The following is a 23497-nucleotide window of genomic DNA, read 5'->3' as shown; positions in this document are numbered from 1 at the left end:
TTTCTTTTAAACAAGATTCTCCTTTCACTAAAAACAACAAACATACAAATAAGTGAAATTGATCTTCTAACAAAGAAAACCCTTAGTACCGTAAGAATTACTTCTTTCTCTAAAAACTACTTTCAGTATAAGTCACTTTCAGTATAAACATGGCATTGTTTAATTTTTCAATGTGTACTGGTTTTCATTTTAACACAGAACTGGCAATGAAAAATACTCCTATTATGACTGAAATGACAGGAATCAGTAAGATGAAAAAGAAAAGGAAGTACAGCTGATATCTTGATGTAGCTGGGATTATTTTTATTTGTATTTTTTGATTTCGCTTATTGGTATTTCAAGCATGTTTAAAACTTGCCAATTTTCCAATTTTACTTTTTACTCATAAAGAATTTTATGAGAAACAAAAAAAGTAAATGGTAGGGGTTATCTTCATTTTACCATATAATTACAAAATTATAAAAATAAATACTAAAAGGCATGCCAGTGGTTCACACCTCTAATCCTAGCTAGTCAGGCAGCTAGGATCTGAGGATAGTGGTTCGGGAATCTATGAGACTCTTTACTCCAATAAACTACAAAAGAAAAGAAAAATCTGTGTGCTGGTGGCTCTTGCCTGTAATCCTAACTACAAAGGAGGCTGAGATCTGAGGATCATGGTTCAAAGCCAGCTGGCGCCAGAAAGTCGGTGAGACTCTTATCTCCAATTAACCACCAGAAAAACAGAAGTGGCTCTGCAGTTCAACTGGTACAGTACTCTCCTTGAGCTGAAGAAGTCAGAGACAGTGCCTAGGCCCAGAGTTCAAGCCCCATGACCAACAAAAGAAAAGAAAAGGCTAGAAGTATAGCTATGGCCTTGTGTAAAAGAAGTTCAAGAACAGCACCCAGGACCTCTGAGTTCAAACCTTAAGACCTCTACAAAAAGAAAAATAAGTAGAAAAATATAATCTAAAACGTGAGAAAAAAAATACAAACTCTAACTCTATTGTTGCCTGCACTTTTTTTCTAAGCATGGTAGCTCACAAGAATATTTAAAGCTGGACACCAGTGACTCACACTTACAATCCTAGCTACTTGGAAACCTGAGGTCCAAAAGGTCGCAGTTTAAAGCCCTCAGAGGCAGAAAACTTCACTAGACTCCATCTTCAATTAGCAAAACCCAGACTGCAAGCATGTCTCAAGTGACAGAGTCCCAACCCAGCATGTGTGAGGCCAGGAATTCAAACCTTAGTACCAGACATCTCCCTCCCCCAAAAAAATATTTAGAATAGCTGTCCATAAGAAATATTGAGTCTTTTGAATGCCCTTGAACAATAACCTCATGGAAACATTAGGCCAAGTCCAAAAGACTCAATCAACAAATATGCAGAACAGCTACACCACACACTAACTGAAATGATAGAATTCCTTACATATGCCAACAGGGCAAACGTTTCATAAATTTGGCTACAAGATCTATATACCACCATACTATAGCTGAAGATGGGTTAGGCCACCCAGCTCAGAATAAATAATGAACCTGAACTATAGATAAACAAAAATGAATCATAAACAGTGAGGGGTATCATGGTATTTAGAACTTGGGTAAGTTAATCAAGAGAAGTCATTCTCTCATCTTTCTCATATGCATTTGACAACTGTAGAAACTGCAAAGAATAGAAAACAAAAACACGACCCATCTTCTGAATTTACTTGCAGCTCAATAAGAAATGTACTCATTACCTTACTATGTACAGATAGAGCATCTTTACAATAAAATAATTTTTTTAAGTTAGTTTACTGTCACCTAGACATACTAACAAGATCAAAAAGGCAAAAATAGGATGAAGCCATTATCCTGCTGCTTCTGGCTGTTTTCTCCCAGCAGAGTTTAATAAATATAAATTGTTCTACAGTTGCCTTCCGGCATCTAATTTCTACTTCAAGGATGTCAGGTGATAAAGGAGAAGTGGCAATATGACTTGGTATTCCAATGTCCAGGAAGCATTCAGTTGCAGTTACCTGATCTTGACATTCCATTGAGTAGGCCATAACTACAGAAAGAAGTACGCTCTTGAACAGATTAGTCCTTGAGGGCTTGGGGCAGAGGGAAAAGCTATCCTGAAATGTCAGTCATACAGTGATATGTAAGTCATTTCAGAAAGCAGAGTTGGGGTTCTCTATACCCAGTCCCAGGGATGTTTGGAGACTCAAATCCTCTATATTAAATACCTTGAGAATATCTTAAAATATGTATAATGTTTCATGACTGATAAAATGCCTACAGTAGAGGCTCATTGAGAAACAGCAAAAATCTATACATACCATATAATTTAAGCAAGACAAAAAGTAAAACACAAATCAAGATTTTTTGTTTGCTTTTTTAAAAACAAAACAAAACAAAAGGGTCTTACTACGTAGCCCAGGCTGGACTTGTACTCATGAACCCCCTCCCTTGACATAAAACAACTGGAGTTCTGACAAATGAAGCACAATGTCTTACAAATAAAAAATGCTACACAGGCTTCAAATTTAACTCTTAAATTCAGTAGTCTTCAAGGTTTACCAAAATATTTGATGGAAGGGGTAAGGAGATCCTCAGGCAAAAAAAAAAATCATAATAATACTAAATGTTTTTTGTCTTTTTCTACTGTGATTATATTTGTCACAGCCCATGATAAAAATGATAATAAGAAAAACTAGTATGCCTTGGCACAAATCAAGAGAGCACCAAGATGTGTAAAACAATTTCTTTTTAAATATTTCTACAAGTTTTTCTGAAGAATTATAATGAAGGTAGAAAACGGTAACTGTCTAAAAAATTCACAAAAATGCAATAGCAAATTTTACAAAATCCCATGTGTAACTGTGACAAAATAGACTACATAAAGTATCTCTGGCTACATATGTAAAATATGTTCTTGCTATAGAAAAATAGTAGTGCAATGTTTGAGTTATAAAGCTAAAGTACAATTTAAACAAACAAACTTGTAACTAGTTACAAACTATGACTATTCAAGAACAACACACATACTTGCCACTAAGGAATACTTATTGAAAATTATTGGAAAACATGGAATTTTCAAGCAAAATCAGAACTTTGACAAACTTTGTTCACACTACGATCTTGATTATCTTCTAAATATCATAAAGCTTTCTAGTGAAAGAAGTGATGAACAAATTTCATTTTAGAATGCAGTAGACATTTTACACATTCAACAGGAAATCTTTCCCAAATGCCTATGTAAAATTCCTAAAAAAGTTTTTTCACAAGCACAAGTCACAATTGAAAATTTCCTCTGATAAAAACTTTTGAAGCCAGGCCCTGGTGGCTAACACCTGAAATCCTAGTTACTCAGGAGTCTGAACTCTAAAGATTGAGGTTAGAAGTCAGCCTGGGCAGGAAAGCTGTGAGACTCTTATCTCCAATTATGTACCACAAAAGCCAGAAGCAGATCTGTGGTTCAAGGGGTAGAGTAATAACCTTGAGCAAAGGAGGTCAGGGACAGTTCCCTGAGTTCATACTCCAGGACTGGCATACACACACACACAGACACACAGACACACACAGACACACAGACACACACAGACACACAGACACACACACAGACACACACACACACACACACACACACTTTTAGGATATAAAGTTTAATTTTTTTGGGGGGGAGGGGGGGAGGAATGGGGGAGGGGCAAGAAGAGGATGGGAAGAGATGGGAAGGGGAAACAAAGGAGGAGGCTACAATGCTTGATAAGAAATGTACTCAACTCTGTATATTATTTTCACAATAAAAAATAAAAATAAAAGTTTATTTTTAAGAAAGAATAAAAAGTTTATAAAACTTAAAAGACTAGTAGATTATAGGTGAATGAATATTTCTTCCCTTCTTCGCTGAGGGCAAAAATGGATAAACTGGTCTCAGGATTTCTGTATGGCAATACAACCACCATAACAAGATAGGGTGGCAGCTGAGGCTCTCTTTAGACAGAACGGTCACCTCCCCATTCTGACATATCCCCTGCCCCCTGTCTAGCCACACACATTCACGTTACTTGCTTTGTTCATGCATCACTGTACTTTTCACTGGCATGAAGGAATAAAGCTGCCTGTAGTTAGAATTCACACTTTCTGGCTCCAGCTAACCCATACTCATACTATCCCAGCCTTCTCCAATGTTTAGGGGGTTAAATATTCAGGCACATGTTGGTAACCTGAGCCTGCAACCCCTGATACAGGGGAACAGAAGTTATTAATTGTAGAAAACACTGATGATTGAGATCAGAAACTATCACCCATTAACTCAGAGTTGAGAATTTTTCTTTTAAACAGTAGAAAGGTTTATTAATAATTTCCTCCGTGTTATTCCCATTTGCTCATAAAGCTTTCTTAGGCCAATGATAATCATGTAAAATTAAAACCAATTTACAAGCCAATTTCATATTATTTTAGGATCCATGTAATTAACGATCAACAAGTCAAATGATATTTTAATGCAGTGCTTAAAACTGAATTTCTTCTTCTGGAATTAATGAACTAGTGATTGCAGAAAATACATGACCAATAACAACTTTTACGATGGAAGTTAGTACTTTCTTACAATTACAAGCTTATTTCAGAACATAATAAATATTCTTGCCTGTGCGCCAAGGCAAGACCTTGGTAAAACCATTTTTTTAAAGCAACCTTCCTCTAGTATTATTATGAACACTTAAAAGGCACATGTATGGAAATTCTATAAGGATCTCTGCACACAAAAGTAATTATAAAAATTGACCATTTAAGTCATAGTACCAATGTTTCTCTACTAACTCCAAAATAGGGAGTGGTCATCAACTTACCAATAAATTAAACTTTAAATTATGAAGTCCATAATTCATAATTTACTTTCTCATGAAACTACTGTATTAAGTAAGTGAAATGAAATTTGAACAATAAAAAGATTTTGATTTTGTAAAGGAAAAAAATGTTCTTCCATTGGTTTTCTTATGTACAGGGAAGCTAAGCCTAGGGAATTTTAAGTAAACCAAGACTATATTTACTACTGTTATGATTCTAGGCATGAGAATGAATGGGCAGAAAGGACTCAACATGTTTAGAAATAAAGCACTGACCAAGAGTTTAAGAAGTATTCTAGAGTATGTGCCAGGGTAACAAACAATTTAAAGAAAAGTTCTGAATACAAAATTTACAGAACTGCAAATTGAACACTTGTTCAAGAAGAATTATTGTTAAAAAAAAAAAAAAAGAAAACTCCTAGGACATCAGAAGTATACAGAAGAATGGGACAGATGTTTGAGATCAGATGATCAACACATCAGAAATAAGAGTACTGACACCCAGCCTTACTCCCTTCCACATCAGATTACATACTCACTGTTTATCTCATAGGCCAATCTTATTTCTGCCTCAAGTCTAGCCTAAGACATACTTCTCTCACAGTGCCAACTTTGCTCTTTTCTTCCCTTTACTCAAGTATCTATACAAGAATAGCCTCCTTCAAGAGATAGTTCCTGAACACAGGAACTAAAACAGCTTATCCTATTCTAAAGACATGACACCCAGTTCACTGTGTCTGCCTAGCTCTAATGTTCTTCACAAATTTCTGATTTCCTGACCTTTAGTCTGTGAAAACAAACTCTGTATTTCTTTATGATCTATGAAAGTTTCTAATACATTTTAGTCAATCAACATACCTACGGAATAGAAATAGAAATTAGTGGGTTATCTGAACAGTGACACTAGTTAGCAGACTTGAGTACATGTCCTCATTTTCTAATAGGTGAGTATACAAATAAGGTACTATTTTAAAAATAAAAACTTCAAAAACAAGAAGATATAAACAATGTAAATTGTGTTTCTCACCCTATCCTCCAATTCTTCCTTATCCTGACTGACTAATAGGATTCTTTAAGATACTTACATTTGTTCATTCCTGACATTATAGAATTCAGGGTTTTCAAAAGAATATTGCCTGAAAGAACTATCTACTGTTACCTGCACTCTCCAATATTATAGCTACTAGTATTAAACACTTAAAATACATTTTGGATAGCCTAAGCACCAAATTTCAATAATATTTAACTTTAATGGCCACATTTGACTAGTGACAATTGCATTGCACAAAATATAGTTCTGCTTTTAATTGCTGCGAAAGAAAGGAAACAAGTATAATGAATACCAAGGGAGTTATGACAAGAGAATCTTTTCATTACCTAATGAGAGTGCATTTTCAACTTGGATTACTGAGGGGAAAAAAAAAATGAATGCAACACTCTACTACAACCTGTAAGTACAAAGGCTCTTAAAAAAAAATCGAGAAGCAAGGATGGAAAATTACTTCAGTCCACATTTTTTAGGTCAACCTGGGCAATATAGCAAGACTGATCTTTACCTTGACTTCCATTTGCAGTACATTTTATTTTCTACCTGAAGTTACTTGCTTAAAAACATTGGGAATAAGAAAAGTATCAGACTGAATTAATAAAAACCCATGCCAATTTGACTTAAGTGATTTATCCTCAGTAGGATAACATTAGCATTGGATGTATTCATTTTTAAATCACTGTTAGTCTGGCCAAGAACTGTACCCATAATCAGAATTTCAAGGTTTGTCTCAGTGTGAATAAATCTTTTCAAATAATTCAAGCTGTATGGGGGAAAAAAATCAATGCTTTCAAATTTTGGAACTATCAGTTCTCAATTACCATTTGTTATATCAATTTCTCTATAATTTAAATAAATAACATGGTATTATTTCCTCTGTTAAAATTAACTAGTCAAATCCCTCTTATCTTGATTTGATCCCTCTTATTTTGGCTGCTCAATTGTAGTACATCTGGTGGCCACATACTGCTTTTGTCCTGTTTTAAAGAAATGCAAAATTATTTAACAATGTTCTTAGCCCATTAATCCATAGTTGTTTGATATTTAATAGATTGTATCTGTTGAACTAGATTGTACCTGCACGCATTTTAACTGTACAACTACAGGACCCTGGTTGATGCTTGCCTTAAAAGAGTATTCCAGCATGAAATTGGTGTTACTTTCATAGCAAATGAGCAGAACAAGCCAGAGAAACACAAGAAAAATGGCAAGTCCGGGTATCTCAACTCCCACTCATGATATTCAGGTAACAGAACAGTTCATGAATCCAGAGGAGAGTTCCTAAAAAGCTCTACAAACATTACTAGTAAAAAATGGTGAATGAAAAGATTGAAAACCTGCAAAGACTCAGTGTGAGTGTGATAGGGAGCAACACTAGGCTAACCAAAGATTAATATAGGAACTTCGTGAGCATGAGGCTAACCAAAAATTAATACAGGAATCTCGTGAGCATGAGGAAGCTAATCAAAGATTAATACAGAAATTGTGTGAGCATGCTGAGACCAGTCAAAGAAAAATACAGGAATTGCATCAGTATGAGGAAGCTAATCAAAGAGTGATACAGGAATTGTGTGAACTGGATGAGAATAGACAAAGATCAATGGAGGCATTCAGGGAATCCATAAACAGACAGTTGAAGGAATCCAGGAAGACCACAAAGGGAATGCTGTAAATGGAGCCTGTAAGAAGGAAAGGGAGTCCAATGAAACCATAACCAATCAACTAAGTGATTTGAGAATAAACATTGAACACCAAATTAAGGAAGTAAACAAGTCCATACAAGATCTAAAACAAAGCTCCAACAAAAAAATCTAAAGCCATCAAAGCTGACCAATTAGAAGGAAAGGAAATAAACAAAGTAGAAAGTCTTGACAGTAGGTTAGACCATGCAGAAGACTGAATCTCGGGGATTGAAGACAGCTTAGATATTATAGAGAAAGAACATACAACTATCCAAGACAAATCCAAGAAATATGATAGAACTATTCAACCTAATATAAGGATAATGTGTGTAGAAGAGCACCTAGAGACAAAAGTTAATGGTCTAGGAAATTTATTTAACAGTTCTCTGCTAGGAAGCAGATACAAGAAGGTTTTAGAACCCCAAATAGACCAGAGCAGAACATGACATCCCACCATCACATTATAATCCACACAGGATCAATTCAGAACAAGGAGAGGATCCTTAAAGCTGTCAAGGAGAAAAGATCAATCACTAGCTATAAAGGGAAACCAATTAGAATAACCTAAGATTTCTCAGCAGAGCCAATTAAAGCAAGAAGAGCCTGGAATGATGTATGCCATGCCCTAAAGACATACAACTGTCAACCAAGAATACTGTACCCAGCTAAACTCTCCTTCATAACAGAATGTCAAATAAAAATCTTCCATAGCAAAGAAAAACTGAAACAAAGTATCTCCACCAAACCAGTCCTACAAAAGATACTTAAAAGGGGCTGGGAAGGAGGCTCAGTGGTAGAGTGCTTCCCTTGAATGCATGAAGGCCTGAGTAAGATTCCTCAGCACCACATAAGCAGAAAAAGATGGAATTGGTGCTGCGGTTCAAATGGTTCAAGTGCTAGCTTTGAGCTGAAAAGCTGAAGAACAGTGCCCAGGCCCAGAGTTCATGTCTCACGATTGGCAAAAAAAGAAAGAAAGAAGGAAGGAAGGAAGGAACTTGAAGATGTACAAATAGAAAAGCCAACAAGACCAAAATAAAGGCCAAGAAACTGCACCGAAACTAAGAATCCAAGAACCACAGGAAGAACCCAAATGTCACAGCCCCCACAAAGGTGGATAACATGGCAGGAACTACCAAACATCTCTCAGTCCTAACTCTCATTATCAATGAACTTAACTCTCCAATTAAGCACCACAGACTGTCTAGTTGGATTAAAAAGCAAGATTCTTCTATCTTCCTTCAAGAGTCACACCTTGCCCATTAAAAACAAACATTCTGAAAGTGAAAGGCAGGAATAAAATCTACCAAGCAAATTGCCCCATAAAGAGGCAGGAGTTGCAATCCTAGTATCAGATAAAATAGACTTCAAATTAAAATTAGTGACAAGAGATCAAGAAGATCACTACATACTAATTAAGGGATCTCTTTCTTTTTTTTTCTTTTTTTTTTTTTTTGGGTCCGGTTGTGGGGCCTGAACTCTGGGCCTGGGCGCTGTCCCTCAGCTCTTCCGCTCAAGGCTAGCACTCTACCACTTGAGCCACAGCGCCACTTCCGGCTTTTTTCTTTTTGCTTATGTGGTGCTGAGGAATCGAACCCAGGGCCTCATACATGCAAGGCAAGCACTCTACCACTGAGCCACCTTCCCAGCTCCTTAAGGGATCTCTTTCAAAAGCATATTACAATTCTAAATATCTACTCACCAAAAAGCAGAGCACCCAAATTTATCCAAGAAACACTAATTTCCCTCATATCTCACATAGATCCAAAGACATTAATTGTTGGGGACTTTAACACACCACTAGCCCCACTAGATAGATCAATTCAGCAAAAACTCAACAGAGAAATCGCAGATCTAAACAATTGCATACATCAACTAGATTTAAGACATATACCAAATGTTTCACCCAGCAGCATCAGAATACACATTCTTCTCAGCAGCACACAGAACATTTTCCAAAATAGAACACATTTTAGGTCACAAAGCGAACGTCCAAATTCAGAAACATTGAAGTTATGCCCTGCATTCTCTCAAACCACAAGGGAATAAAATTAGAACTCAACACTAAAAGCCACCAAAGAAAGTCTTATAACACATAGAGGCTGAACAACACACTGTTGTATCACCAGTGGGTCATGGAACTGATTAGAAAATTCAAATGTTCATGATATTCATGAACACACATATTACTAGTTCTTCTGGGACACAGCAAAGACAAGGTTTATAGTTTGAGTTCCTACATCAACAAATTGGAGAGATCTGAAACCAACAATTTAATGACACATCTGAACCTCCCTGAAAAACAGCAGCCAGCTAAACCCCAATCCAGTAGATGGAAAGAAATAATTAAAATTAAATCAAAATTAAATGAATTAGAATCCAAAAAAAAAACAAACATAGAATCAACAAAACGAAGAGTTGGTTTTTGAACAAAATTAACAAAATTGACAGACCCTTAGCAATCTTATCAGAAAAGCAATCTTATCAGAAAAAGAAGAGAACACACTCAAATAAAGAAACTCAGAGATAAGAATGGAAACATCACCACAGAAACAACCAAGATTCAGAACATTATAAGGGAATACTTCTCAAACTTTTATGCTAATAAATTTGAGCATCTGGAAGAAATGGACTATTTCCTAGCAAATATCAACATGCCAAAACTAAACCAAGATGAATTGGACCAAATTAACAGACCCATATCAAGCATTGAAATAAACAGTATTAAGAGACCTCCCACCCAAGAAAAGCCCATGACCAGATGGATTTACAGCAGAATTCTACAAGCCCTTCAAAGCAGAACACCAATACTCCTTCAACTCTTCAATGAAAATGAAACAGAAAGTTTTCTACCAAACTCTTTCTAGGAAGCCATCATAACCTTCATCCCAAAACCAGGCAGGGACTCATCAAAGAAAGAGAATTATAGATCCATGTCTTTGATGAACATCAATGCAAAATTTCTCAACAAAATTTTGGCTGATCGACTTCAACAATTCGTCAAAAAAATCATACACCGCGATCAAACAGAATTCATTTCAGGGATGCAAAGCTGGTTCAATATATACAAATCAATTAATATAATTCATCACATCAACAAGAGCAAGGATAAGAACCACATGGTTATCTCAATAGATGCAGAAAAAGCATTTGACAAGATCCAACACCTTTATGATGAAGGCTTTGGAAAAACTAGGAATTCATGGAACATTCCTCAATACAATAAAGGCTGTATATGACAAACTTACAGCCAGCATTATAATTAATGGTGAAAAACTAAAGCCATTTCCTCTAAACTCAGGAACAAGACATGGATGTCCACTCTCCACTTCTCTTCAATTTAGTATTTGAAAACCTAACTAAAACATAAAGGGGATCCAAATAGGGAAAGATGAAGTAAAACTCTCCCTCTTTGCAGATGACATGATCTTGTATTTAAGAATCCCATGGACTCCACTCCCAAATTACTGAGCTGATGCAAAACTTTAACAAAGTAGCAGGGTATAAAATTAACCCTCAAAAATCAACATATGCCAACAATGAGAAGAGTGCGGCTGAAATCAGGAAAGCAACTTCTTAATAGCCCCACAAAAAATAAAATACCTAAGAATTAACATAGCTAAAGAAGTGAAGGACCTCTAGGATGAAAATTTTAAAAACCTGAAAAAGGAAATCAAAGCAGAACTTAGGAAGTGGAAAAACCTCCTATGCTCCTGGATTGGAAGGATCAACATCATGAAAATGGCAACACTTCCCAAAGCTATCTACAAATTCAATGCAATACTTACCGATATTCCAACCTGATTCTTCAGTGAAATGGAAGAAGCAATCCAAAAATTCATATGGAACAATAAAAGACCTTAAATCTAAGAACAATGCTTAGCAGAAAGAACAGTACTGGAGGAATATCAATACCAAATTGCAAACTCTACTACAAAGCTATAGTAAACAAAACAGCTTGGTACTGGCACAAGAACAGACCTCAGGACCAATGGAATAGAATTGAAAACCCAGAAATGAACCCACAGACCTATAGCCACCTGAACTTCGCTAAGGGAGCTAAAAACCTAGAATGGAAGAAAGACAGTCTCTTTAGTAAATGGTGCTGGCAAAATTGGTTAAACACCTGTAGAAAACTAAAGCTAGATCCTTATAAATCACCCTGCACCAGAATCAACTCCAAATGGATCAAAGGCCTTGGATTCAATGTAAACACCCTGAAAACATTACAGGACAGAATAGAAGAATCCCTAGGTCTCCTTGGCACAAGCCAAAATTTTCTTAATAGAGACCCAGAAACACAACAAATCAAAGAAAGGTTAGACAAATGGGATCGCATGAAGTTGCAAAGCTTCTGCATGGCAAAGGACAGCTAGCAAGATCAATAGAAAGCCCATGGACTGGGAGAACAAGGGTCTCATATCTAAAATATACTTGAAATTAAATCCCCCAACAACAAATCCTCAAAGAAACAACTGCCTGATAAATAAATAGGCTAAAGACTTAAAGAGAAACTTCTCTGAAGAGGAAAGAAAGATGACCAATAGACACATGAAGAAATGCTCAACCTCTCTAGCCATAAAAGAAATGCAAATCAAAACAACGTTGAGATTCCACCTCACCCCAGTTAGAATGGCTATCATCAAGAACTTTAATAACAACAGATGCTGGAGGGGATGTGGCCAGAACAGAACCTTACTGCATTGTTGGTGGGAGTGTAAACTTGCTCAACCACTTTGGAAAGTAGTATGGAGGTTCCTCAAAAGATTCCACATAGAGTTCCCCTATGACCCAGCAATCCCACTTTTGGACATTTATCCAAATGATCACAAACAAGACCATAATAAAGCTACCAGCACAACTATGTTTATTCCAGCATTATTTACCATAGCTAAAATATGGAACCAACCCAGCTCTACGTTGGTAGATGAATGGATCAAGAAAATGTGGTGTATGTACACACACACACACACACACACACACACACACACACACACACATGCACTCACAAAATGGAATCAGAAAAAATGGCATCACCCCATTTATTAGGAAATGGAAAGACTTGGAAAAAATTATACTAAGTGATGTTAGCCAGGCCCAAAGAAACATAGGTCCCATGGTTTCCCTTATTTGCAATAAGTATCATATGTCTGGGATAAGCAGAAAAGGTCAAAAGCTATGCACATATGACCAGATAAGATGATGTTAAGGGAAATGAACACAAGATAGGGACACAAGTGGTTTTTTTCTTTCTTGCTATTGTTTCTAACATATTTATAATGTGCCATGTGATTTTTTTGTTGCTTTGTATGTTCCTTCCTCCATGGGGGGGTAGGGAAGAGGGAGGTAGGGGGAGTGTAGTTGTATTAGTGGGAGGGAAGGGATGGTAGGGGAAAAAAAAAAGGAGGCAACAATGCTTGACAGGAAATGTACCCATTACCTTGTTCATGTAACTGTAACCCCTCTGTAGAGTGTTTTTTACAATAAAATGATTTAACAGTCATGATACAAAAAATATTGCCACTAGACTTCACAGTGGGCAAAAAGTCTTATCCAATTATGGCCTCATGGCTGTGATTTTATGTTCCAGGAAACAAAAACCTCACAGAATCTCTCCTCCATTAAGTAGTTATGATACTCAATATCTTGCCTTGTATCCTACCACATTTTCATTTGTATTTCTGTTGTTGTTGGTTGTGGGGCTTGAACTCTGGGCCTGCGCACTATTCCAGAGCACTTCAGCTCAAGGCCAGAGCTCTACCACTTTGAGCCACAGCACCACTTTCCATTTTCTGCTGGTTAATTAGAGTATAAGAGTCTCACTAATGTTCTTGCCCGGACTAGCTCTGAACTGCACACAATCCTCAGATCTCAGCCTTCTAAGTAGCTAGGATTACAGGCCTGAGCTGGTGCCCAGCTCATTGGTAATTTTGGCTGTAAAATTCTAATATAATTTAAACCCCAATTTAAGCTAGGGCCAGGAGTCATTCATCTGAAAAATCCAATATTTAAGTAATGAAAGTTGCCTAGAATTTTGGCTAATGATTTGAACCTTTCTCTGAGAATCCGGCATACTACTACAGTACAGAATGTTACGGAAATAAAGACACCAGGTACTCTACTTCTAAATTCCTTATTATTCAAACTACAAACTTCCCTTGACATACTTCCTTTTTCTCTCAGAATCAAGTGGCTTTAAAAAGACTGAAAAAGCACATGGTTGTTCTATTATTGAAAAGGTAATTACTTCTTCAATATTAAATAAAGGCTCACAAATACAAGTGCTCTTTAAATCTGGTGTCATAACTCATTCTCTCCAATACATCAGAATACACATGAGAAAAAGTTTCCCAATCAGCTAGAATTATTTACTTGCAAACTCCATTTTTTCACAAACTATTAATTTACTCACAAATTATTATTTTTCTAATTACCCTAAGAAATGTGTTTTATCCCTTCTAAAAGATCCACTCAGTTATAAATTGTTATATTTCAACTTATTATCAACAAGGATGCTCTATATTTTCAATTTCGAAAAACAGATGTTTCCATCACTACTGAAACCAACAAATAACCTATTTATAGTTGGCATGACTATTTACTCTTTACAGTTGCAGAAAATTTTTTAAATGCCAAAGTAAAATATGGCCATATTTGAAAAAATTAGGTAAGAGTAAATTTTCAGCTAGCAATATAGTTCAAATAAGTAAGAAAATGGTCAGAAAATATTCTCAGAATATGTAATGATCCCTTGAGAAATTCCCATAATTCTAGCATTGTCACTCCACATTCCTTCAGCACACACACAGTTTTTCCAGCAGGGGCCTGCACTTAAACAAGTATCCTTTCATAACATTTCCTATCTTTCTATCCCACATGCAAAGTTTACTACTCCTTCCAAGAACTAAAAATATACCAGAAAAAAACCTTTCACTTCTCAACAATAACTGCACAGTAAAAAGAGTATTTTTTCAGCATCCATTGATGTGCTGTTTTCTATTTTAAACAATTTAACACTACTATAACACAGTTTACTGAATAAAAATTATTTCCTAAGGATAACTATGCTTCTTAGAATTCTACAAAACATAGTATTAATATATTAAATGGAAAGGTTATTGTTATTCCATCAGTTATTTTGGTCCAGTTTGACACTAATACTACAATTATACAACCACCATATCAACTTGCTACAAGTTTGCTTCTCAATATCTCAAACCAACTTAATGGGTATTTTGTCCCAGTAATCATTCCTGTAAGAAAGATGACACATTTTATAGATCAAAAGAACACCGTGATAGTAAACAATTTATTCAAAATGCCAGTTGATCAGTTGAAATAGAAAGAGAAACATCATTTATCTTTTAAGTGAAAAAATAAAATTACATAGTATTTTGTTCAGGACACAGAATAAAATTGTTAGCAAGTGAAACACATGATTTCCACCAATTAGGTAGCCTCCACTAACATAGCTATTCAATTTTTTTCTTACCCTCCATGACAGTTTTCACTATTCTTAATCAAGTCTGGAAGTAGTATTAACACTTGATTTAAGACAATGTTCTCAGTTTTACACAGCAAATAAGCTATTTTCTCTTCTTTCTGACAGTCTCATAATTTTAATTTTCTCGATAATACATTTATATGCTATTCATGTCAAAGTATATCATCTCCATTAAGTGCTCTCAAGTATCTAAGTCTTTTTACAATTAGAACATCAACCAGTATTCATTTCCTTGACTTAATTCCACTTTAACCAGAAGTCTTTAGCCATAACTCTTCAATTAAAATCACTTGTTTTATTATCTAACTAAATTTGTGCCCCACCTCTAGGTGAGAACCTTGGAAGAAATGAGATCTCATTCTCAAACTACTTCTCAAACTAATTCTTCGTATATTTATACCACTTTTCTTCTTTCTGCAGTAAATCTAGAAACAAACTTCTCAATCTCATTCCCTTTCGTAAGTCTTCAAACAGATAGGCTGTAGGTATTGCCAAAAATAATTCAACAAACATTTTTTCCAATACCAGCAAATAATTTCAAAATAGCAGAACTTGTTAGAAATATGGTCTATATGCTGAAAAACACTTGGTCCTACCTTCAAAGAGACCAAGAAAATGTTTTCTAGCAACCAATTTCTGCAGTAACCCTTTTAAGACCAGATAAATTAGACTAGAGAGGAAAGGATAGAGAGGATTCCTGACAGAAGAAAAAACAAGTATAAAATGAAATGATACTGAGTTGTGTGGGAACATCTAACCATTCTCTACTGCCATGACAGTGTAAACTGACATAGAAAACCAGATAGAAATGAGGCTGGAGATATATCTAGAGCCAAGTCACAGTTGGTCCTAATAGACATAAGCACCTGCATCTGTATCATATATACAAAACTTCTCTCATTATCTATTAACTATGAAAGGAAGGAGTAAATGAACTTTTTCTGTATTTTTCCCAACTTCAACGAAGTCTATTAGCAAAGTCTCTTTAAACAAATTAGCAATCACACTTGTTAAATCCAAACTTCCCTACGTAGGGGGAGGATGGGGGGAGATGGGAGTGGATGGGAAGGGGAAACAAAGGAGGAGGCAACAATGCTTGATAAGAAATGTACTCATTACCTTGCTCATGTAATGGTAACCCCTCTGTACAGTATTTTCACAATCAATCAATCAATCGATAAATCAATATCCAAACTTCCCAAATAAATGCTTACACATGGGTAGTGTAGTTTTTTTTCTTGTTTTAGGTGTAGAGAACTGAACTCAGTGTCTCACACAAGCTAAGTACATACTCTACCATATGCACCCTCAGTCAGAGTACAGTTATTAACTCATGATGTGATATAGAGGTAACTTGAGTGTATCCTGAAAAGCTCTGGCTGCTAAATAATAATATCTATACTATGAGAAAAAAAAGCCCTAAAATCACATGTGAATCTGCCATGTACGCATTAATATGTGCATACGCATCTGTGAGGTCTCAAAATACCTCTCCCAGGTTTTTATGGGGTTTTTTGTTTTGGATTAAAGGAGATTTTGATGCAGAATGATAGGTCTTTTTCCCAAATTTTTACTGGAAGTTGGGAGAAGGGAAAAGAAATTTTGTTGAAAAATAAACTTTCTAGTGATTAGAACTAGTACTTTACCTCCAAAGTAGTACAAAGCACACTAGTTACAGTCCACCAGGGATCATGATCTTTTTAAAATTCTAGCTATTTCTAATAAATATAGTTGAGACAATTCTATATTTCAAAGCCATAACTAGGTAGCTAAATATACAGATAACTAAATATAATCTGTTACCTCTAATTCAAGGGGAAAAAAAGTAGAATGTGGCTAATAACACATGTTCTTTTCAACTACATTAAAAGAAACCAAGGCTAATTTAGTTCCTTTGCTGCGCTGTTCTTCACCCCTGTTCAAGAAACATCAGTATATTACCATGAGATATTTCTCATACATTTTCATTCCATTATTTAAAAGGAAAAGACAACTTACTTGTATCTGCTTGGCTTCCCACACTGATGTATCTATCATTGCCAGGAAGTGCTGTTTGATAGTAAGTGGTCTCCTCCTGCTGAGGGGTCTTTGCATTCTTTGCAGTAAGAAAAGCCACTGCTAATTCCAAGTTTCCATTACTATCCTTCAAAGGTCAAAACAGGAACATAGAATGTTTAGGAATAATTCTACACAGTATCTCACAAACTTTATATAATTTTCTGTATCATAAAAATCCTCCATACAAAAGCATACTTTTAAACACTTGAATAAACTCAATCTTTTTCTAGGACTTGCCATATAAAAAGGAAATAAAAAGTACTATAAAAGTACAATGAAAGATAATATATTTAATTTACATATCAGATGTGTAGCTTGGCAAAATGTCAGGGACTCAGAACGAAAATAGCAAAACATATTGAAATTCAACAGTATGGAAAGGTATGTATAACTCCTGGACAGAAATCCTCAAATTAATCAAGATGACAATCCCATTCGAGTTTACGCATGAATTTTACTTAAGTTCTTCCTAAAATACATACCTACGGTAAAAAGTTCGCTTAAAAGTAATAACGTTAGAATAAAAATTTTAAAGCAGCAAAGTGAGAAAAGCCTTGGCCAATTTTATCTTTATATTCTCTACATGGTTAATAAAATAGTATCACACTAAACACAGCTAACTGAAACAACATGAGAAGCTGATTACATGAATAATGGTCATTACAGTGGCAGATGTTAGAACATAGACAGCCCTGAGAACGTCACTATATACAACAGTGTAAAAGGAAGGCAGTGGAAGATTTTGCACAGGAATTACATGTTAAGACCTCATGAATTTTCATTGTAAAAGGTTTACAGAACATTTACAGAACAGAACATGTGGTCGGGTGCCAATGGCTCATGCCTATAATCCTAACTGCTCAGAAGGCTGAGATCTCAGGATAATGGTTTGAAACCAGCACAGGATCATAACTCGGTGAGATTCTAATCTCCAATTAGCTTTCAAAAAGTCAGAAGTGGACCAGTAGGTTCAAGTGCTTAAGTGCTAGCCTTGAGCAAAAAGCTGAGGGATAACACCATGACTCTGAGCTCAAGCCCCAGAACTACTGAGGAAAAAAATAATAATAATAAGATTAAAGGACAAAGGCAAATCACCTTAAATATGGGAAATGATAGAAAGATCAAGATGTATTTGATGGATCAAGATCCAGTATTTGATGCATTCCTAAACGACTGAAACAAATCAAGTTCCCAAAACCCAGCTCAACTCTAATTCTAGCAGTCAACGGGGAGAAGAAAATTTGAGAAGAGGACAATTTGCAAAAACACCTCTGATTTATTCTGTATTACATTCAACACTGTGACATAATAAATGACTCATCAAAAATATGAGTAGACAATACTATCAGATTAGTAAATTATTCAAAAATGGTAATGGCTATCACATTGTAATGGCTATAAATTAATCATAGTCATGGCCAATTTTATTAAATACTAGTTCTGTGCCAAGAAATGTGCTGAGCATGTCATATGTCATCACACATAATAATGAAAAAATTAAGTACATAGCCTGCAACTGGTAGCTTATGCCTATAATCCTAACCACTCAGGAGGCTCAGATCTGAGGATCATAGTTCAAAGACAAACCAGGCAGGAAAGTCTGTGACATTCTTATCTCCAATTAACCACCAAAACCCAGGCAGTAATGTTCTGGGGCTCAAATGTTAGAGCGTGTGCTTTGAGTAAAAAAGCTGTCTCAGGCCCTGAGTTCAAGCCTCAAAACTGAAATCACACACTAAAAAAAATTAGCACATAAAAAAATGTCATACTTTGATTTAAAAGTATTGAAATTTATCAGAAACAAAGTTTCCCAAAGTAGATTCCACATTGGTGATTCTCAAGAGCACCGACTCATTATTAAACATCTCAAAAATTTACAACAGGCAACAAGGAAGGTCTAAATACGATCTCTTACCCTCCTCCCCCCCCCCCCCCCCCCCCGCACCCAGTGATTAAAATGAAACTGAAGCTTGGGAAAACAAGGTCTCCTATTCATGCAAATTACATCAAAGGAATGTAGGTAAGACTTAATTTGGTCTACATTCTTCAAGTTAAAAAAGTAAAAATCTGCAAATTGAAACTGCAAAAGTGATGGGCCAGGAGCTTTATATTCTATGATATATTGAGAAAGGCATTTTCTGAAAACTGACTTGGAATGATGCAGTCATGGTATTTATCAGAATAAAGGAAGGATTAGCAACATCTCAATGTCATACTCATAAAAGATAAGGTGCAATACTTCCTCTTCTCTCCAACAACTTACAGTGGCTTCGTAACTCCTGTACTAATGCCCTCACAGTACTGTTGCATCACTTTCTTTATAGGGAAAACAAGATGAAGCAAAGCTTCCAATAAAAGAAACAAAAAATTTAATGTGGCATCCAGAGATCAAGCTGCTGTGGCTTCTCTGCCAGCTTCTTCCACTTTCTGGCTGTGAAATCTCAGGGAGTTAAACTGTTTTCCCATTATCTTCAAAAAAGGGGTGGGGGGGGAGATACTCAGGATGGTGGAAGCAACACTATTTAAGAATCATTATGAGGATGAGTTAGCACAAATAAAATCAGATAGTACCTAGCTCTATCAACTGTTTAGTTACTATTATCAGTATGGTGATTACTATTTTAATTATCTCATGATTTAAATTGTTTCTGGAAACAAAGACCTTTTGGCTCAAAATTAGTAATCATTTAATTAACTTTGTCTCATAGAGTAAGCGCTAAAGACTGTAATTGTATACATGACCATAGTAACAAAAACACTACATTACTTTTAACCTTTAATAGCAACAAATAATGAGCTTAAATTATAGTTCTAGTTCAAGAGCGTCATACATTCACTGTGAATTATCCACATGACTTATATTTGAACTTCTATGTGGTAATGAAGATATTTCACAGACATAACCAATGTACTTTATTTTGCTGCCTATTAATACTGAAACTTGAAGCTGAATATTTTTATACAGTTGAATGCAAAAATAAAATTGTATTTCTTCCTCTTGAGAAAAGTAAATACAAGCTTTAACTCTATTTTCTACTTTATACTCCATTTATGCAACTTTCTGTAACACCTAACCCTGAGTCCCCAATTTAAATTCTAAGACTAGGTCTGTGGTAATAACATTAGTGATAGGATTCACATCCTACTGTTTTGCCAAAAGAAGCTTTCATGTAGAGAGAAGGTATCCATCATTCCAATCTGAAACATCAGATTGCTGAAAGTTAATATGGTCAAAATTGCAGTGCACTGAGTAAGGCTCTTTTAAAAGGTCATTCCTCTATCTCCAAAACTACCACAGTCAAAATAAATAACTCAACTTCCAACTTCAATACAGAGTGGAGGTGAAGATGTAATACAAAGTCCATGTCTCAAATAGGCCATACCTTCAAAGCTTGCTGCAGTATCTGGGTGTCATTAATGCCAGTAATTTCTCTCAGCTGATTCAAAAATGTCTGTTGGTGCTAGAAGAAAGTAAAAAGTGAATTATTACACCATGAACTCTGAAAATACATAAGACCATTTATTCATGGAATTTCTTTGTATTACTTGTTCAAACTTTTAAATGATTTCAAAATAAAGTTCTAAAATACTCTGCATTCAAATGTATTGGAGTCAGAATTGCAAAATGTACATTTTAAAACATGCTTAATTAGGCTAAGTATGCATAACATACAAATCAGGTCCTAAGTAGAAGGGGAAAAAAATAAAATGTCAAAGACTTCCCTATCCATGTAACTCTTGAAAAAGAAAATCTTTTCCATAAAAATCTTATTAAGGAGCTGAATTGAGATTAACCAATAAATAAGATAAATAATAATAATAAAATAAATAATAAATAAGTACAATAAATAAATACTTAGGCAAAGTTATGTTAAAATCTAAGAAAGTATAACAATTCAATGAAACAATCAAATTGCCAAATTTACAGGGTTTAAAGAAAAATTGTCCTTAAACCTATCGACTTTCTATCAATTTCCATTTAGAAAAGTATTAGGAACTAACAATGGATTCATGACTGAGTTAGGCAGCACTCTATATGATGAATTGAGGACGTATAAAAATACGATGGAGGGCTGGGATGTAGCTCAGTGGCAAAGCGCTTGCCTAGCAAGTGCAACGTCCTGGGTTCGATCCCCAGTACCAAAAAAGAAAAGACAAAAAAAAAATACAGTTAAAAATACTATGGAGATTCTCTTCAGCTAATTTGATGTCTTAGTCATTTAAAAAAAAAAAAAAAAAACTTTAGAAGCCTGTAATCTCACTGCGACAAGCAACAAAGCCCTATTATTTTCCTCAATGGCAAATTTTTCAACTATGAATCTAAGATAGATAATTGGAAATCTGAAGGAACAAGTCATTTATATAAATGTTCACAGATATTATTTTTTAAATGCTGGAAAAAAATGGAAACCATGCAAATGTCCTTCCACTAAAGAAACAGTTCTCAACTTACAGAGAGTTTTCTTAATATACAGAGGCTGATCTATGTCTAATTATAAAAATAAAGTCAGGCCCCAAGACAATAGTGTAATTCTAGGGAGCAATTATATCAAATAATTTTGATGTAAATGAACCAAGAAGCAGTTTGAATTAAACAATGATGTGTGTGTGTGTGTGTGTGTGTGTGTGTGTATATATTCATCATTTACAAAATAATTTTTATTAACATTTAGTAGTTGTAAAAGAAGGTGCCATTTAACATGCAAGTTTATAAATGCAATGTATCATGATTAATGTCACCTCTTTCAAATATTTTCATTAATAACTTCATTGTGAAAATACTGTACAGAGGGGTTACAATTACATGAGCAAGGTAATGAGTACATTTCTTATCAAGCATTGTTGCCTCCTCCTTTGTTTTCCCTTACCATCCCTGACCCGAGACCCCTACCTCCCCCAAAGTTGTAAAGTTTGTTTTTCAACATAACATCTTGTACATCTTTCAAATCTTATTAAGCTAACAGGGTAGAATACCAACCAGTATAAAACCACCTTAATGCCCACATAGTAAGTGCCAAGCTGAATATAGAGCCAGAAATGATTATACAGAACATGCCAAATCCTTATTTTTGTCTGACATCAGTGTCTTAACACAAAGAACAATACTTGCATGAGTTGCTTCCTCAAACATGTACAACTCTCTTAAGAAGATGACTTGGGTAGTCCACTTACGCTGGAAGAATGAAGCAGTTGGTCAACCAGCAACCGTCTGTGAGCATGATGATAATATTCAGTATGCAAGTGAATTTTAGGATGGTTCGTTATAACCAATAGTTCACTGGTAAGAGTGCAGAATGCTATTTTATTTTAGAAAAAAGCAAGACCTGGGAATCTTGTTATAGTTCTTTAGGGTTTTACTTTTTACTAGTCATACTGCTTAGAAAAATAGCAGATACATATATATATACATATATATATATATATATATATATATTCATGGTTTAAGTTTTCCTAAGTTGTGACTCAGACTGAATGATAACAAAAGATAGGGGGAAGATGCTTAGGTGGATTAAAGGTAGAAAGAATGTTCTTAGCTGAACTGGGGGGATGGGGGAAAGGAAAGATTTTGCTCCAGAGATGTACAATCAAAAAAAAAAAAATTCTGTTAAGGCAGAGGGAGCCATTTCACTTATATAGTAAAGCATCTTCTTGTCTTTGAAAATCTGGTTCTTCATCGCCTGCAAAATCTGTTTTGAGGTTTCTTTCTTTCTGTTTTGTTTTTCGTGGCTGAAAGAGCCTACTGTCTTTCAAAGCTGGACTGTCTACTTTACCAAAGTTCTGCTCTGTGATATATCCTGATCCTTAACTAGAAAAATGTAAGGATCTCTCTTCCTATAGCAGCAATTACAGATCCAATATGCACCCAATACCATTTGTTCTTTTTATTGAGTTCCAAGGTCCTCCTTCTATTGATTCCTTACCTATAAAAGTAAATGGGGATGGGCTCAACCTGTTCCTAGTGCTGGACCAAGAAGGGCAAGATGAAATGTCTAATAAGTCTCCAATCTGTGTATTGAGAGCCCTAAGTCTATAGCTTCTAAAGCCTGGAATACCAGGCCCTTAACTCTCAAGGCTTAGAGATGTAAACCTCTATATCTTTCCATCTAGCCTTAGGGGACTTGGACTCAAAGGCCCAGGATTGCCAATCCTCAAGAGCTTCTCTTCTCATAATTTTTATCTAGGTAAAGCAAAAAGATGCAGCAAGCTCATTTGTGACAAAAGAAAGCATGTTTAGCAACAATACAATTTTCTGAGGATGCAAAAAAGGAGGAATCAATCACTGGCTTACATTAAGAAGACTGGCATTTATTATGCTCTTGCTATACAAGACTATCTTAATGTTTCTAGTAGAAAACCTTACACGCACGTTTTAGGAAGTAGCTACTGAAGTAT

At 35.4% G+C, this 23497-nt stretch overlaps 1 protein-coding gene across 3 annotated transcripts in view; it reads right to left on the bottom strand.

Moving 5' to 3' along the window:
• Usp25 (ubiquitin specific peptidase 25) overlaps nucleotides 1-23497 on the bottom strand; it is a 104664-nt gene that overhangs the window by 70415 nt on the left and 10752 nt on the right. For all 3 annotated transcript variants that reach the window (XM_070030491.1, XM_070030492.1, XM_070030493.1), the window contains exons 2-3: nucleotides 20496-20565; nucleotides 17045-17197 (exon numbers count right to left, since the gene is read on the bottom strand). In XM_070030491.1, coding sequence (XP_069886592.1) covers nucleotides 17045-17197; nucleotides 20496-20565 — 223 coding nt within the window. The remainder of the gene's footprint in view (nucleotides 1-17044; nucleotides 17198-20495; nucleotides 20566-23497) is intronic.

The sequence above is a fragment of the Dipodomys merriami genome, unplaced genomic scaffold (genome assembly GCF_024711535.1).
Source record: "Dipodomys merriami isolate MVZ:Mamm:240054 unplaced genomic scaffold, mDipMer1.0.p SCAF_2, whole genome shotgun sequence".
NCBI lineage: Eukaryota > Metazoa > Chordata > Mammalia > Rodentia > Heteromyidae > Dipodomys > Dipodomys merriami.
The sequence above is the reverse complement of the archived record's forward strand: the minus strand, read 5'-3'. Positions and strand labels throughout refer to the sequence as shown.